The 14,634-nt window shown below is 43.7% G+C and overlaps 1 protein-coding gene across 1 annotated transcript in view; it reads left to right on the forward strand.

Moving 5' to 3' along the window:
• brinp2 (bone morphogenetic protein/retinoic acid inducible neural-specific 2) overlaps positions 1–14,634 on the forward strand; it is a gene marked incomplete at its 5' end in the record, with an annotated part of 118,758 nt that overhangs the window by 63,731 nt on the left and 40,393 nt on the right. Inside the window, one exon of the mRNA XM_079285408.1 lies at positions 12,067–12,303. Coding sequence (XP_079141534.1) covers positions 12,067–12,303 — 237 coding nt within the window. The remainder of the gene's footprint in view (positions 1–12,066; positions 12,304–14,634) is intronic.

A 14,634-nucleotide genomic window follows, 5' to 3' on the forward strand; every position in this document is an offset into this window, starting at 1 on the left:
CCAAACTGAAGAAGTAAAACGAAGCAGCGTGTCTTCTCATTAGAATCTAAAAGCAACGAGGCAATAACTTGTTGCTCGTAGCTCATCTTGGTTTGCAATATAACTCTGCTGTCCGGAGTCTGCATTTGGGTCCTTGAACACACCACATCATGTACCGGTACCTTCATGGCTGAATGACAACGAATGGCTGAGATAAAGCAGACTATCATCATACCAGCCATTGTAAACACAATTATACATGAACTAAGATCATATCTGGAAGATTTGCCACAATTGTGAAAAAGCTGATCTTCTCATGCAGCGTGTTGACGTTGCTCATAGCTCTGAATAGCATTTACGGCTAACTGGCTTGGCCAGTTGCTGCTAGCACAACAGCTATTCAGAGCTATGAGCAACAACAGTTACCGGTATTGCCTCATTGCTTTTCATTTGGTAGTGTTAAGAATGAAGATCGAGTTAACAGACTGAGATCGAGGCGTTTAGCTCAATTCAAGCAATAAGATTTATTTGTGACAGAAGTATTATGTCCAGCAGTTAAACGTGCACAGTAGCCGTGAGAGACCTTAGTCTGTAATGCAAGTATGTTTGCATGAAAAGATGTACGAAGATATATTATATATTCGCGAATGCTAATCGCGGTTAGCATTTCCCCATTGGCGGTAATGTTAAAATTAGCTTAGAAGCTAGCGAGTCGGACATGTACTGTTAAAAGCATCTTGCCGTTCAACCTTTTTTGTTAACAGTCCTAGTGAGAGGTAGGTCAAAGGTACTTCATCCATAGTGTAGCGACCCTGTCAGTAACAGCTGGTGCAGAGGGGTTGCTGGTAGCAACTGTTCTGTGTCGGGAGCTGGTAAATGTTGTGTTAGACCGGAACCGGAAGTTGCGGTTGTTGTGGTGGAGAAAAGCTATGGAAAAATCCGTATATAAAGCGCACCGGACTATAAGCCGACGCCTCAAAGCGTGGGGTAAAAAGTAGCGGCTTATAGTCCGAAAAGTACGGTGCAAGACAAAAGTACACGAAAGGAATAAGAACGTTTCTAAAGTAATACAATGTAAAATGTGTGCAGACAGTGCAAACATTTGTTTTGACAGTGCAGACAGAGTATAAAGTGTATCATTAGTGTATCATTAGAATCAGAATCATTTTCAGCAGCTGGATGGCGGGGGGGGGGGGGGGCTAGCTGTTTAGGACTGAGTTGCAGCTACAGTGGTGTGTGTGTGTGGGGGGGGACTACAACTCTGGGGAAAAAGCTGCTCCTCAGTCTGTTTGTGCGTGTTGGAATTGTTCCGTACCTTCTCCAACAGACTGTGACCTGGGTGGGTTGGGTCCTTGCTGGTGTTGCTAGCCTTCTTGTGTAGACAGCCAGCATACACCAGAGTCCAGAGTCGGGAGCTTGGTTCCTACAATCCTCTGCGCTGTATTAACTACCCGGGCCAGGTCTCTCCGGCTCTCTGCTGTGCAGCTGGTGTACCACACGGTGGCGCAGTGGCAGAGAATTGTCTCGATGGTGCTCCTGTAGAAGTTGATTGGCAGCTGAGAGGGGAGTTTGGCTCTTTTGAGTGTCCTCAAGAAGAAGAGCCTTTGTTGGGCTTTCTTCACCAGGTGGGAGGTGTTAAGGGCCCATGTCAGATCCTTTGTGATGTGGATTCCCAGGAATTTGATGTCACTCACACTCTCCACCTCCTCACCGTTTATCTGGAGAGGGGGAGGTGTGGTCTTCCTGGTTCTCCTGAAATCCACGATGATCTCTTTGGTTTTTATAGTGTTAAGGACTAGGTTATTGTCAGTACACCACTCAACCAGATGTTGTACCTCCTCTCTGTAGTGCGCCTCCTCGTTGTTTGATATCAGTCCTACTATAGTGGTGTCATCAGCGAACTTCGCTATAGTGTTCGACTAGTGGATGGGTGTGCAGTCATGGGTGTAAAGCAGGGGTGTCAAACTAATTTTCACTCCGGGCCACATCAGCATCATGGTCGCCCGCAAAGGGCCGGTTGTAAATGTAACTACTCGTAACATATTGATAACTCTCTGCATTCACAGTTTAAAGTAGTCTTCAATGTGTTCACAATACATTTCCATGTTAAATGTACAGTAAGCCAAAGAGCTGCTTCTATGACTGTGTTTAAGTATCTCATAATTTTGGCTGTCAATCTCATAATTTTAACTTTCTATCTCAGAATTATGACTTTCTATCATAGTTATGACTTTCTATCGAATAACTTCGACTTTCTATCTCATAATTTCGACAATAGGGATATTTGTATTATTATTAGTCTAACTTTAAAAAAATAAATTAAAAAAATAAAAATTAAAACTTTTGTTTTTGCTGGCGGATTCGCGGGCCACATAAAATGACGTGGCGGGCCGAATTCGGCCCCCGGGCCGGGAGTTTGAAACCCCTGGTGTAAAGAGTGAAAAGGGCCGGACTGAGCACGCAGCCCTGTGGTGCTCCTGTGTTCAGGATGAGGGTGGAGGATGTGCGGTTGCCCATTCTGACGGTTTGTGGTCTGTTTGTGAGGAAGTCCATCATCCATGAGCAGAGTGTCATGGATAATCCAAGGTTATTGAGTTTGTTTACCAGTTCATGGGGGACTATTGTGTTGAAAGCGGAGTTGAAATCAACAAATGGCATAAGTGTTTGAATGCTCCAGATGGGACAGGGGATCTCACCTGGTGACGCTGTAGGACGAGTACGGGGTCCTCCCTTGGTGGTGTTGTTTTAGTTCTCACTCTGCTGGTGTGGTTGTCAAAGCGAGCAAAGAACAGGATATCAGGAAGCGTGGTGTCGTGGCTGTGAGGTGCTGACTTTGTAGTCTGTTACGACTTTAATGCCTCTCCACATGCTGCGGGGGTCGTTGCTTTCGAAATGCCCCTCGATACGCTGCTGGTATCTGCTCTTGGCTTCTCTAATGCCCTCTAATGTCTAGGGCTTTTATTGTGAAAGGTAAGAACGAAAGGAGTGGATCTGGTCTGTTGCACCCCCGTGTTGTGCAACATAAGTGTACATTGTGAATATTGTTTGAATTATTCCCTTCCCCAAAATGTGATTGGTTGACATCTTTACCACGTGTGAAAGCTCAGAAAAAAACGCTTTTTCGCAAAAAATGCAATTTCATAATATTCAGAGTTTATGTAAAAGTACTCATGATAAAAAACATCAGTTAGAAATAACATACTGGCATGCAAATTAATAGCGATCAAATTAAGTGCGTAAAAGCCTCAATCCCTGCATGTACACCTCTCTATTGTAGGAGGATGAAGCGCTCTCACTTCACGGCCCTTTTGTGTGTTCAGCCTCTCCACCGCTGGTAAATCATGGAGGAAAAGAAAAAGCTACCGTATCAGAGTTATAGGACAGAAACGTGTTGCATGAATTGATGGTGATATGGTAGAAACTCTGAATCTCAGAGCTGTACATTCTCCAGCCGTAAAACGTCTCTTTGTGTTTCCTATTCCCCGAATGCCTCAGTGCTCCTCCGTCCTCCCTCTCGCTGATCTCTGACTCTGATTGCATGTGTGTCTCAGTGTGTCGTGTACCTTTCGGCTTTGCCTGGGTGTTTGCGTGCCTCTGCGAGTTGAAGACCACTGCTTCGGTGCCAACAGTGGCCATCCTTCCCTCATCATTAGTGGTTGTCAAAAAACAGCCTGACCTCAGCCTTGACTTCAGAGCCATGCTTTGAAGTGGAGTTGCAAAGTCATCAGCATTTGTGTCTGGGTTTCTGCGAGGCGTTTTTAGCTTTCCTCTTCGGGCTTACTCACTAGCTTCTAAGCTAATTTTAACATTCCCGGCAATGCGGAAATGCTAACCGTGATTAGCATTCGCGAATATAATATATCTTCGTACATCTTTTCATGCTTCATACAGACACTTACTGACTAAGGTCTCTCAAGGCTACCAAACGGAAGAAGTAAAACGAGGCAGCGTGTCTTCTCATTAGAATCTAAAAGCAACAAGGCAATAACTGTTGTTACTCGTAGCTCGTAGCTCTGAAAAGCATTTACGGCTAACTGGCTTGGCCAGATAATGATTCTCATCAGAGTCTGCTCCACATATCTGGAACAAAGTCCCAGAAAGCTGCAGGTCTGCTGAGACCCTCAGCTCATTTAAATCAAGATTGAAGACATTTCTGTTTGCTGCTGCCTTTAATTGAACCACGTTCAATTAATATATTAATCAATTTCCTGCATTTCTGCATTTTACTACTGCATTTTATTTCTTACACTGTTTTTTAATTGTTTTTGAAATCTCCTTTTCTTTTGCCTTGTGTTTTGATGCTTTTAATGGTTTTATGTGAAGCACTTTGAATTACCTTGTTGTTGAAATGTGCTATACAAATAAACTTGCCTTGCCTTGCCTTTGTTATGTGAAATAAGTAGGCTACGTTTGTTACGTAACTGGAGTTAGTTAGGAATGGAAGTTCCGTAACAAAGCTACAGTAAAATAAGTCAGCGTTGACTCTTGGTTTCACACGCCTCCTCAGCAAAAGTCAGTTTGTTTGACCCATCAAACCTCCCCGTCCCACCCGCCCTAAGAGGACTTTCTCGCTCTTTATACTATGCCTATGGAGGCATTTTACCCTTTTCACACGCAAATCCATCTATTCCCAACCTTACTGCGACGCATTTTGCACTCGCCCGCCATGTGGCTGAATGTCTGTGAAAGAACACAAAACTATCGCAAGAGAACACAAAACAACCCCCAGAACCCCTGGCTGAAGAAAATGAGCATTTCCTTCTTTGCAGCAAGTCTGCAGGAAATTCAAGTGACAGCCAGAAGGAAAGAAAGAATAAAAGACAGGCAGGCATGAAGATAAGCAGAAACAGAGACAGCACGGTATGTGCTGTCCGTCTACTCTACCGTGTATTGAAGCTGAGTCGCTGCCAGAGCCAGAGGCTCTAAGAGCAGGAGCACCCTCCAAGGGTACCAGCAGCAGCAAAGCCTCCACAGCAGGGAGCGCATTCCGGCAGGAGTGGACCGAACACTTGGACACACGCGATGATCCAAATCTGTGGCTGGATGGAAGAAAAGCCTCCGTCAGAAGGAGACACAGACAGGTCCTGAAATTCATGGTAGGGACCGGAAGAAAAACTCTAATTTCATCCATGATCTCTTAACTTCTTTCCTGTCATCAGATAGATAATAAACACTGATATAACTACGAGCAACCACATCACGAGTCACCAGCTAACGCGGTTAGCCGACACACTTTACATGTTACGTCTGTGACGCCGACGTAATGATGTTTACTTTGTGGTCATTTGGTTGCCCGAGTTAGAGCGGCTAACGTTATATTCCAGGGTAACAGTTTGCTGATTGAGTTAATTTCTTCTGTGGTCAAGGAAGGATCGCTCAACAGCTGAAGCTCAAGGATGCTTCGTCATGCAATTCGAACGACAGCTCCAATGTCGGGCGTCCTTCGAATTCTACAGAGGACTGAGTCCTTTGTTTAGAGGCGAGAATGCATGCGTGCATCATCTACGCTGAAACACTCACAATCCACAGGATATCCTGTCCAAGATTTAGAAAGAAGGTTGGTAAACTAAAAAAGCAATTTGAAGTGAGAAATTGCCAATCCGTTTTCTGAATCTTCACTTATATTAGATCTTTAAGGCCTCATTTAAAACCAGAATGTTTTCACATTCAACCCGATAAATGAAGGCTTTATTTCCACCAAACCAGAGTTGGTGATTGTTGGACTAGGCTTAGGCTAACCAAGATGAGTTTTGATGAGTTTTATTTAGTTTCTGCAGACTTTGAATAATGTGTTAGAATTGGCAAAGTAAAATTGCTTTGTTTTTCAACGTCGTCAGGAGGAGAGCGTATTCATTTAGAAATTATACGAATTTTGGTTTTAATTCTTTTTTTTGAAAAGTACTTGTTTTGAATCGGTGTATATTGTTTTCGAGGAATCCAGAATCATAATCCTACAAGAAATTGTGACGTGCAACCTGACTTGGAAGGACCCGTCCTGATCTTAGTTACTTCTTCACCATGTTAGCCAGCTGAGAACTGCTCAGGTTCTGAGCAAACTCATAGACATTGTTGTCAAAAGTAGCATAGAAGAGTAAAGTAAAAGTAGATAATTGTACACCACTCAGCACAGCTTGTCCATAATGTGGCACCCCAGTAACGGGGACTCATTTACCTCCAGGATTACCCCTGGTTCATGCATCTGATCTCTTGAACCCCTCACCCACCAGCAGACCCGTTCCCCATTCCCTCATTATCTCCCCTACGTTCCCCAGTCACCTTCTGGATCATCGAATGCATTATGCAGTCTTGGCGTTCCAGCCTCCCTCTCCCTGACCACAGCCTGTTCTCCGTTTCTCCCGCCTCCCCTCTTCGCCTGCTTTCTTTGCCCCCGCTGACAGATCGATCAATTGTCGCCGAAATCTTCATTGAACTTTTACCAAGGAAGCCATTGATCTCTTTCAAATGCGCCGCCGAAGGAGTCCTGCTCGCGAGTCCGCACCTCCGCGCTCGCAACGTGGCAGCATGGAGGATCGGTGATTGATTGATTCATTGAGTGATTAAATGAGTGTCTTAATACTGCCTCCACAGAGCGCTACGTAATTAATAAAACGACGCCCATGTTGGATTGATTATAATTCAAGTTAAAATAGGCTATAAATCAAACTGGAATACAATGAAAGGAACCAACCTGGAGGCGTAATAATGGATGAGTTAAGGAGAACGTTCTCTTCATCACTGTGTCCTTCTATGTGCAGCACTCAGCTCTACATCCTATGTAATACATAAGCAGTCCTGGTCTTAGTTAATACACTCTAGCTCAGGGGTCTCAAACTCCGAATCCGGCCCGCCACGTCATTTTATGTGGCCCGCGAATCCGCCAGCACAAAAAAAAAAAAAAATCTTTTTTTTTTTTAAGTTAGACTTGATAATAAAAATATCCCCATAGTCATAATTCCGAGATAGAAAGTCAAAACTATGATAGAAAGACATAATGATGAGATACTTAAACACAGAAGCAGCTCTTTGGCTGGTTACTGTACATTTGAAATGGAAATGTATTGTGAGTACATTGAAGACTACTTCAAACGTGGCTTTAAAACACATGAAATACTTCATGTGGGATTGTGCAAACGCACCCTTGAAAGGATTTTAAGCTTTGAACAAAGTTATTGTAATAACTTGTGTTTGATATTTGTCTTTGCTATTTTCTTCAATAGTTTGATCTTTGATAGAGTAATGTGGGTTTCTTAACCCTCAATTAAAAGGATTTAAGTTATAATAACAGAAATGTGCTTAAATATAGTTTTACATTTATATAACTGCATGTACAATATTTTTACACTTGAATAAACAATAATCAAATGCAGAGACAGTTATTTACCAATATGTTAGGAGTAGTTACATTTACACAGTCTTACATTTACAACCGGCCCTTTGAGGGCGACCGTGATGCTGATGTGGCACGGAGTGAAAATGAGTTTGAGAGCCCTGCTCTAGCTGGTTGGGAACCATAACAGGAAATATGCAGTTGATTTAAAGTCACCCTGTGACTTTATGCATTATGCATTTCCTTCTTCCTAAAACATTTGCGAAGCAGATTGTTTTTCTCGTGCAGTGCAGAGTGTACGCGCCAAAAGCTCACACGAGCAACGGCGAGGAGCGAGCTGTACCCAGCATGCCGTTCAGCGGTGTTTCAGTTAATAGGGGTCCCCTCTCTGCACAGTGTGTTCATGTCACGCTGCTCATACATGTGTCCAGTAGGTCACACTCAACACTGCACTTTTTGGGGTTCTTTATTTCCAACGTCCTCTGACTGGTTTCTAATCTACTGTACATTTTTACTGTTCTTTTATTGTTTTATTGTATTACACCTTTTATTTATTTATATTACATTTATGTCTTTGTTTTGTGGATACCTGTATTGAGGCAGATAATACCCCGACGGCCTCTACTGGGAAGCACTTTGTGTCAACTCCTGTTGCTTTTAAATGTGCTATATAAATAAACTTGACTTTACTAGGGTCAGCATCCACCCGTCAAGTGGGAAATTGATCGGCTGAACGATTGTCGAGACAATTGGAAGCAGCAAGCTGAGAAGAGGAGACATCGACGGGTGTTTGGCTCTGTCCCACACACCTTGATGTACACAGAGCAGATCGCCTCCTCATTAACTATCGAAGATAACTACACAACTGCTCTGCTAACTACTGGGGCTGGAATACTGTTCCAAAAAATATTCAAAAGGAAGACGGCAGATTGAACGACGCCTTGTAACATCAAACCAAAGCTGGTCCAGAAGTGTTGCGGAAATTTTCACTCTCATAGCATATTTCTTTTTTCATGACATGCTAGCGTTGTCGATTTTATTCTTTGGCTCTTCATTCACATTATTTGTGTGTTGCCATTTGTTGTGCAACTATTGAGAAAGTGTCCAGCGTCAGTAGGTTGACTTTGATAACTGCTTGTTTTGGGTGGAGGTGTTCTGGAGAGAGGTTTCACTTACGGCCACAATCTCTCTGGTGTCAAGACCTGCAACAGATTGTGGTGCTGAGGAGGTTGTGGTTCGTGTGTTTCTGCTGCGCTCCTGCTTCTTTGCACATTCTGGGTCACAGCGTGGAACCTCCTCTTTACGAAGCGCTTCAAGTCATTGAGCAGCTGGATCTCTTTGTGCTCAATCCACTCCACCACAGAAGTTAACTCTAAAGGGCATTTTTTAGCAGCTACTATTGTTACTATATATCTTTAACCTGATTGTAAAGCCCTCACAGGCAAATTTGTTATTTGTGATTTTGGGCGATACAAAATAAATTGCATTGCTCCCTGTAGGTGGAAGTGATGCCCCCCTGGGACCCTGTTGTTCAGCAATCATGACAACACATTCATTTTTTTTTCTCAAATGCAGAGTGATTGCTTGATGTGAGCTGCCCGTTTAATAAATGATAGACACAATACTTAGAAGTGACCTCCCGCTCATTTCAATGAAACAACAATATCACTCATTTCAATCCATCACAGCGAGGCCTTTTGGTTGAGAGCTGAAAAACATCTCTCTCACAGAGTTAACTGTGTCCATAAAAAACTATTCTCAGTGCTGTATGTCACCGTGTACTCAAAAAGACTCTTAACAACAAGGAACTACTTTTACCACACACACACTTACACAAAAACCTCAAAACACTTGCCAAAGCATGGAAGAGGAAAAATGTGACTTCCGGTAATTGCATTGCTTTCCAAGCCATTGAGAGAATAAACACCGGAGAAGAGACGTGCATATTCATAGCAGGATTGACTTGGCTGTTGAAAGTCAGAGTGAGGAGAGAGGGAGCTTCTTGGTGATTAGAGACAGACAGACAGATACGGACCAACTGACTAGTTCAGAGAAGCAGCGTGAACACTAAAACGCCTTCTGCTGGTTCCCGACGAATGACGACGCGCTTTTAAGATCGCACATAAGCTTTTGATTTGGTTTAATAGTCATGAGACGGTGCCACTGCACTAAGCATAGCTCTTTTTTTATAATTAAAATCATCAAAGAGAAGGTGAAAGTGGGATGTTACCCCCACTGTTAGAGGAGGTGGAGACAAACAGTGTTTCGCGTAGCTTGGGAATTTATTCCTGTTTGTCTCCGTGTGTGACGGGAAGAAACTGTTCATGTGTCGTGAGGTCTTGGTCCTGATGGACCTCAGTCTCCTACCAGATGGAAGGGACTCAAACTGTTTATGTCCAGGCTGAGAGGGGTCAGCTACAATCTTTCAGGGTCCTTGAAGCGAACAAGTCCTGGAGGGACGGCAGATTGCAGCCAATCACCCTCACTGCCAGACCGTGATGGAGGAGCAGAGGATGGACTCGATGATGGCTGTGTAGAAATGCACCATCATTGTCTTTGGCAGGTTGAATTTCTTCAGCTGCCTCAGGAAGTACATCCTCTGCTGAGCCTTCTTGGTGATGGAGCTGATGTTGAGCTCCCACTTGAGGTCCTGGGATATGATGGAGCCCAGGAAGCGGAAGGACTCCACAGCGTCAACGGGGGAGTCACACAGGGTGATTGGGGCTGGTGGGGCTACGTTCTTCCTGAAATCCAAAACCATCTCCACTGTCTTTAGAGCGTTGAGCTCCAGGTTGTTCAGACCGCACCAGGTCACCAGATGGTCAGTCTCCCACCTGTAGGCGGACTCATCCCCACCAGAGATGAGTCCAATGAGGGTGGTGTCGTCCGCGAACTTCAGGAGGTTGACGGACTGGTGACTGGAGGAGCAGCTGTTGGTGTAAAGGGAGAAGAGAAGAGTGGAAAGAACGCAGCCTTGGGGGGAACCGGTGCTGATGGTCCTGGAGGATGAGACGTGATTTCCCAGCTTCACGTGCTGCTTCCTGTCAGACAGGAAGTCTGTGATCCACTTGCAGGTGGAGTCGGGCACCTGCAGCTGGGAGAGCTTGTCCTGCAGCAGAGACGGGATGATGGTGTTGAAGGCAGAGCTGAAGTCCACAAACAGGATCCTGGCGCAGGTTCCTGGGGAGTCCAGATGCTGGAGGGTGAAGTGATGAAGTGTTGACTGCGTCATCTACAGACCTGTTGGCTCTGTAGGCAAACTGCAGGGGGTCCCAGGAGTGGGTCGGTGAGGGTTTTTAGGTGAGACAGGACCAGGCGTTCAAAAGACTTCATGACCACAGAGGTCAGGGTGACGGGCCTGCAGTCATTAAGTCCTGTGATCCTTGGTTTTTTAGGGACAGGGATGATGGTGGAGGCCTTGAAGCAGGCTGGTACGTGGCATGTCTCCAGGGAGGTGTTGAAAATGTCTGTAAACACCAGAAACAGCTGATCAGCACAATGCTTCAGGGTGGAGGGGGAGACAGAGTCCGGGCCGGCTGCTGGTACAATACAAATCTTATATCATACATACACTAGCTCTGGCTCTCAACCTGCGGGTCATGAACATACATCAGGGGGTCCACTGATCAAAATAAAGTTCAACATTGTTTTTATATTGCCTGTAGCAGTGCAACGTACCCTCATACAGCAGTTCTTATTCCTCATTTATCGTGTGTTTCCCTGCTAATGTCCAGCTACATGTGTTGATTTCAGCTCATTACATGGATGCAGTCTTTTCAAAATGTACTTCTACATCTTCAAAAGGGAACTACTCAGTGAGGTTTAGAATACAAAACTACCTGGTTACGTTTTGGAAAAGATTGTGAAATACTTGACTACTTGGTTAGGTTTGAGGTACAATACTACTTAGTTTGGTTGAAATAAATACTGAAATGACCGAACAAATTAGTCAACGGTGACTTCTCGTTTCACACGGGACACCAACAGCGGTGTCCTGTGGGAAATACCAGCGTTTGTTTGACCTGTCCACAGGCCCTGTGTGACTTTAGAATGATTACTTGTGTACGACTTGATTTGGTCTGATATCTGTCATTTTTCTAGATATAGCTACGAACGCTGTCTGAGAACAGCCTGACCAGTGATATAACTCGCCTTAGAACAGATTGTAGGGTTTGTGAGAGTCTAAGTGTTCTTGGACATGAGTTTCTGACAGGGAGGGGATTGCTGTGAAAATAGAAGAGCACCCTGTTTAGAGGGCCAGTCTGTGTAGTCGTATTGGCTCTTTGGCACCATTTTTCAGCAGATCAATGTCATAATTAGCCGTGTAAACTTTGCCAATAGGCATTTTTTCAAAGCAGACATTTTGGAAATGGCAGAGTAGGAAAACCACAGGTGTTGCTGATAACGCCAACAATGGCTCTGTTCTTTCAAGTGTGACATGTTAGCGAGCCAGCATAAACAATAGCATATATGTTAAAAATGTTCTGTTAAAAATCTATATTTACAATCCTGTGAGAAATTGTATGCTTTGTAAATATGCTACGCAAAAGATTCACAATGTTCTTTAATGTATCAAAAAAAAATCCTCATTTTATATTGAAAGGCTAAAAATGCCGCTCCACATTCTCAACATTTCTACTCTCACCCCTCCAAAAATAAAACAAAAATAAATAAAAAAAAGCATGTGAGAAAAGCTTGAAACAATTATTTTGAAATTGAAGTAATACCTTACCATGTGTTCCTCTCTTCTTTTTTTCCAGGCTTGCAAGATGTCCTGCCAGAGTTCCTGCGGGGGCGTTTTGTGGAGGCAGCCCTCAGCTATGTGGCGTGTAACTCGGAGGGCGAGCTGCTCTGCCGCAACAACGACTGCTGGTGCCGGTGCTCGCCCCGCTTCCCAGAGTGCAACTGTCCCTTCACTGACATCAAGGTCATGGAGGAGAACCTGAAGAAGAGCAGAAAGGCCTGGGACAGCTTCAACCAAGAGTTCATGGAATCAGGTACGGACTGGAACCATATCGGACACTCTGCTTGTGATGAGGGCGTTTTGAATCAGCTTCTGTTTAAGTGCGTGAAGCAGTGACAAACACTTTCAACCAACAACTCGTCAACTCCTCGAAACGCAAATGTTATTTGCAAAGAAATGGAGTAATTGAGAGTGTGCATCTCAAAGAGGTAGTAATACAGAAATACTACTGCTACTACTACTACTACTACTACTACTACTACTACTTGCACATTTTCATCCTGCCCACCTCTCGTTCACATCTCCTATTCTGTCACTCTTTGCCTCTTCTATACCTGCCGAAGCTTTGCTAAGCTAAGCTAACAGTATTAACTGCTTTATTTTTCAATGTGTTCAAGCTAAAACAGGATGGTATGTTGCGCTCTTCAACACAAGACATTCCCTGTGAGTGTGTGCTGCTTTTAGCTTTACTCTTTGCCACAGTTGGTGAAAAAAGCGCAACATTTTCTCATTCAACACATTGGCTCATGTGTCTTGTGTGAATGAAGGAGTCCTCAGCAGCTTGAACCTGCATGAAAGGCGGTCACACCCTGAGATGAACATAAATCAAACGTTTGGAACACAGAAGATGCTTGTGGAGATGTTAGATGTCAGTGCAGCTCTGACTGAACAGGCCTTTCCCCAACAACAAAACTGCATTTTGAATTCGATTTTGAAGGGAACGTATTTTGTTGTGGATTACGTTTGCTTTTGAATTTTCACAAATAAGTTTCAAATGCGGAGGTCCTCGTTGGGACGGGGTCAGGGCGGTGGGCGGGTTATAATGAACACAGGGCTTTTACACAGGAGACTCTGTTTGTGAACAGAGTACTTTTGTTGCCTTAAAACCTTGTTTCAATTTTGTATTTTAAGCCAAACCATTACGTTTTTTTTACCAAACCTATCTGTGAAGTTTTGTCACAATTTTGTTTTGTTTTGTACAATTTATAAACCACGTGTTTCAAACTGTGGCCACAATCCAGAAGAAAATACATTTCCCTTGTAATGTAGTTGAGCATGCAGTTTAGTTGTACGGGATTGTAATGTTGGAGCAGACAGGGTTGGTCAATGATGCGGCTAGCGGGTTATGGTCGCTTGGCAACAACAGACGCTATACCTGGCTTTGTGACCTTGAAAGCTGGCACAAGAGTAGACACTCGAGTTGTCCAGGCGGTAACAGACCTGGCAAGTGTCCTCGGCCTAACAATGTGGAATCCAGATGTCAGCAGTAATGCCAACAAGAGCAAAGAAGCCTGAAGAGCCCTGAACGTTTCATCAGATCAAATGAGCTGATTACTTCCAGTTTAATACAGTCCATCAGCAACTCAATACCACACCAGAACCTTTTTGAAGTTGTTATGGTTTCATGAATTCAACAATTAAGTTTTAGTCGGAATTTTCTCCAAGGTGTTAACCTTTAAAACAAGCTTTTCTAATAAAGCCCTTCAATCAATAACTTCTCTGAAAGCTGCTGGTCCAAAATGTCTTCATTCCTTTGAATCAACACATCATTAAATGATTCTTTGAGGGCTTATTTGATAAAAGGCCATCATTATCACATAGCAGTGCTGTTTGTCTCGGTGTTGAGACAGGCTGAGGATGTGCTGACTGTGTTACATAAGAGAGGAGCTCTGGACAGCTGCACTGACTGTGGTGTGAGACTGTTCAGTTCCAGATGTGACGGGTGGGATGTTGATGATTTATATCTCCAAGCTGGATGCAGTTCATTCTCAACAACAATTTGTTTCACGCAGCGTGTACCTGTGAAGTGTTCCGTCTATATTCATGATGAATAAGGTGCAGTCATGGATGAAGTGTGATGGTAACCTACCTGGATTACAGCTCAGCTGCTGCTGTTTTTTCTTCATCGAGACACATATGTTATATTGTACATGTTTGGCTGGGCTGTTCTCTGGAAGTAAAGACAGAGCAGCCCCTTTGTCTACATCTGATGATCAGGGTGGGGGTGGCATTGTCTTATCAGTTAATTCTCTTCATTTTGACTGGGTTGCTTTGTCAAGTAAGCTCTAAATGAGCAAGCAACTGAAGTGAATCCCACATATCTCAGATAACAACATGTGGTTGAGAACAACCAAGTGGCCAATCAGGAGAAGCAGGAAGATTCAGCAGAGTAAAAACACACTTCTATCTTTTACAATGTTCTCATATTTGGGGAAATCAACTAAACTAAAAATGTGAAGCTACACTTACTTATGCTGAATTAGAAATGATGATGTTCCCGTAATAATACGCTGTGAATATCAATGTTGTAGATAATCTGTAGCTATCGTAGAGCTATAATTATATATGTGTGCAGCGATTGAAC

The sequence above is a fragment of the Melanostigma gelatinosum genome (genome assembly GCF_949748355.1).
Source record: "Melanostigma gelatinosum genome assembly, chromosome: 15".
Classification (NCBI taxonomy): domain Eukaryota; kingdom Metazoa; phylum Chordata; class Actinopteri; order Perciformes; family Zoarcidae; genus Melanostigma; species Melanostigma gelatinosum.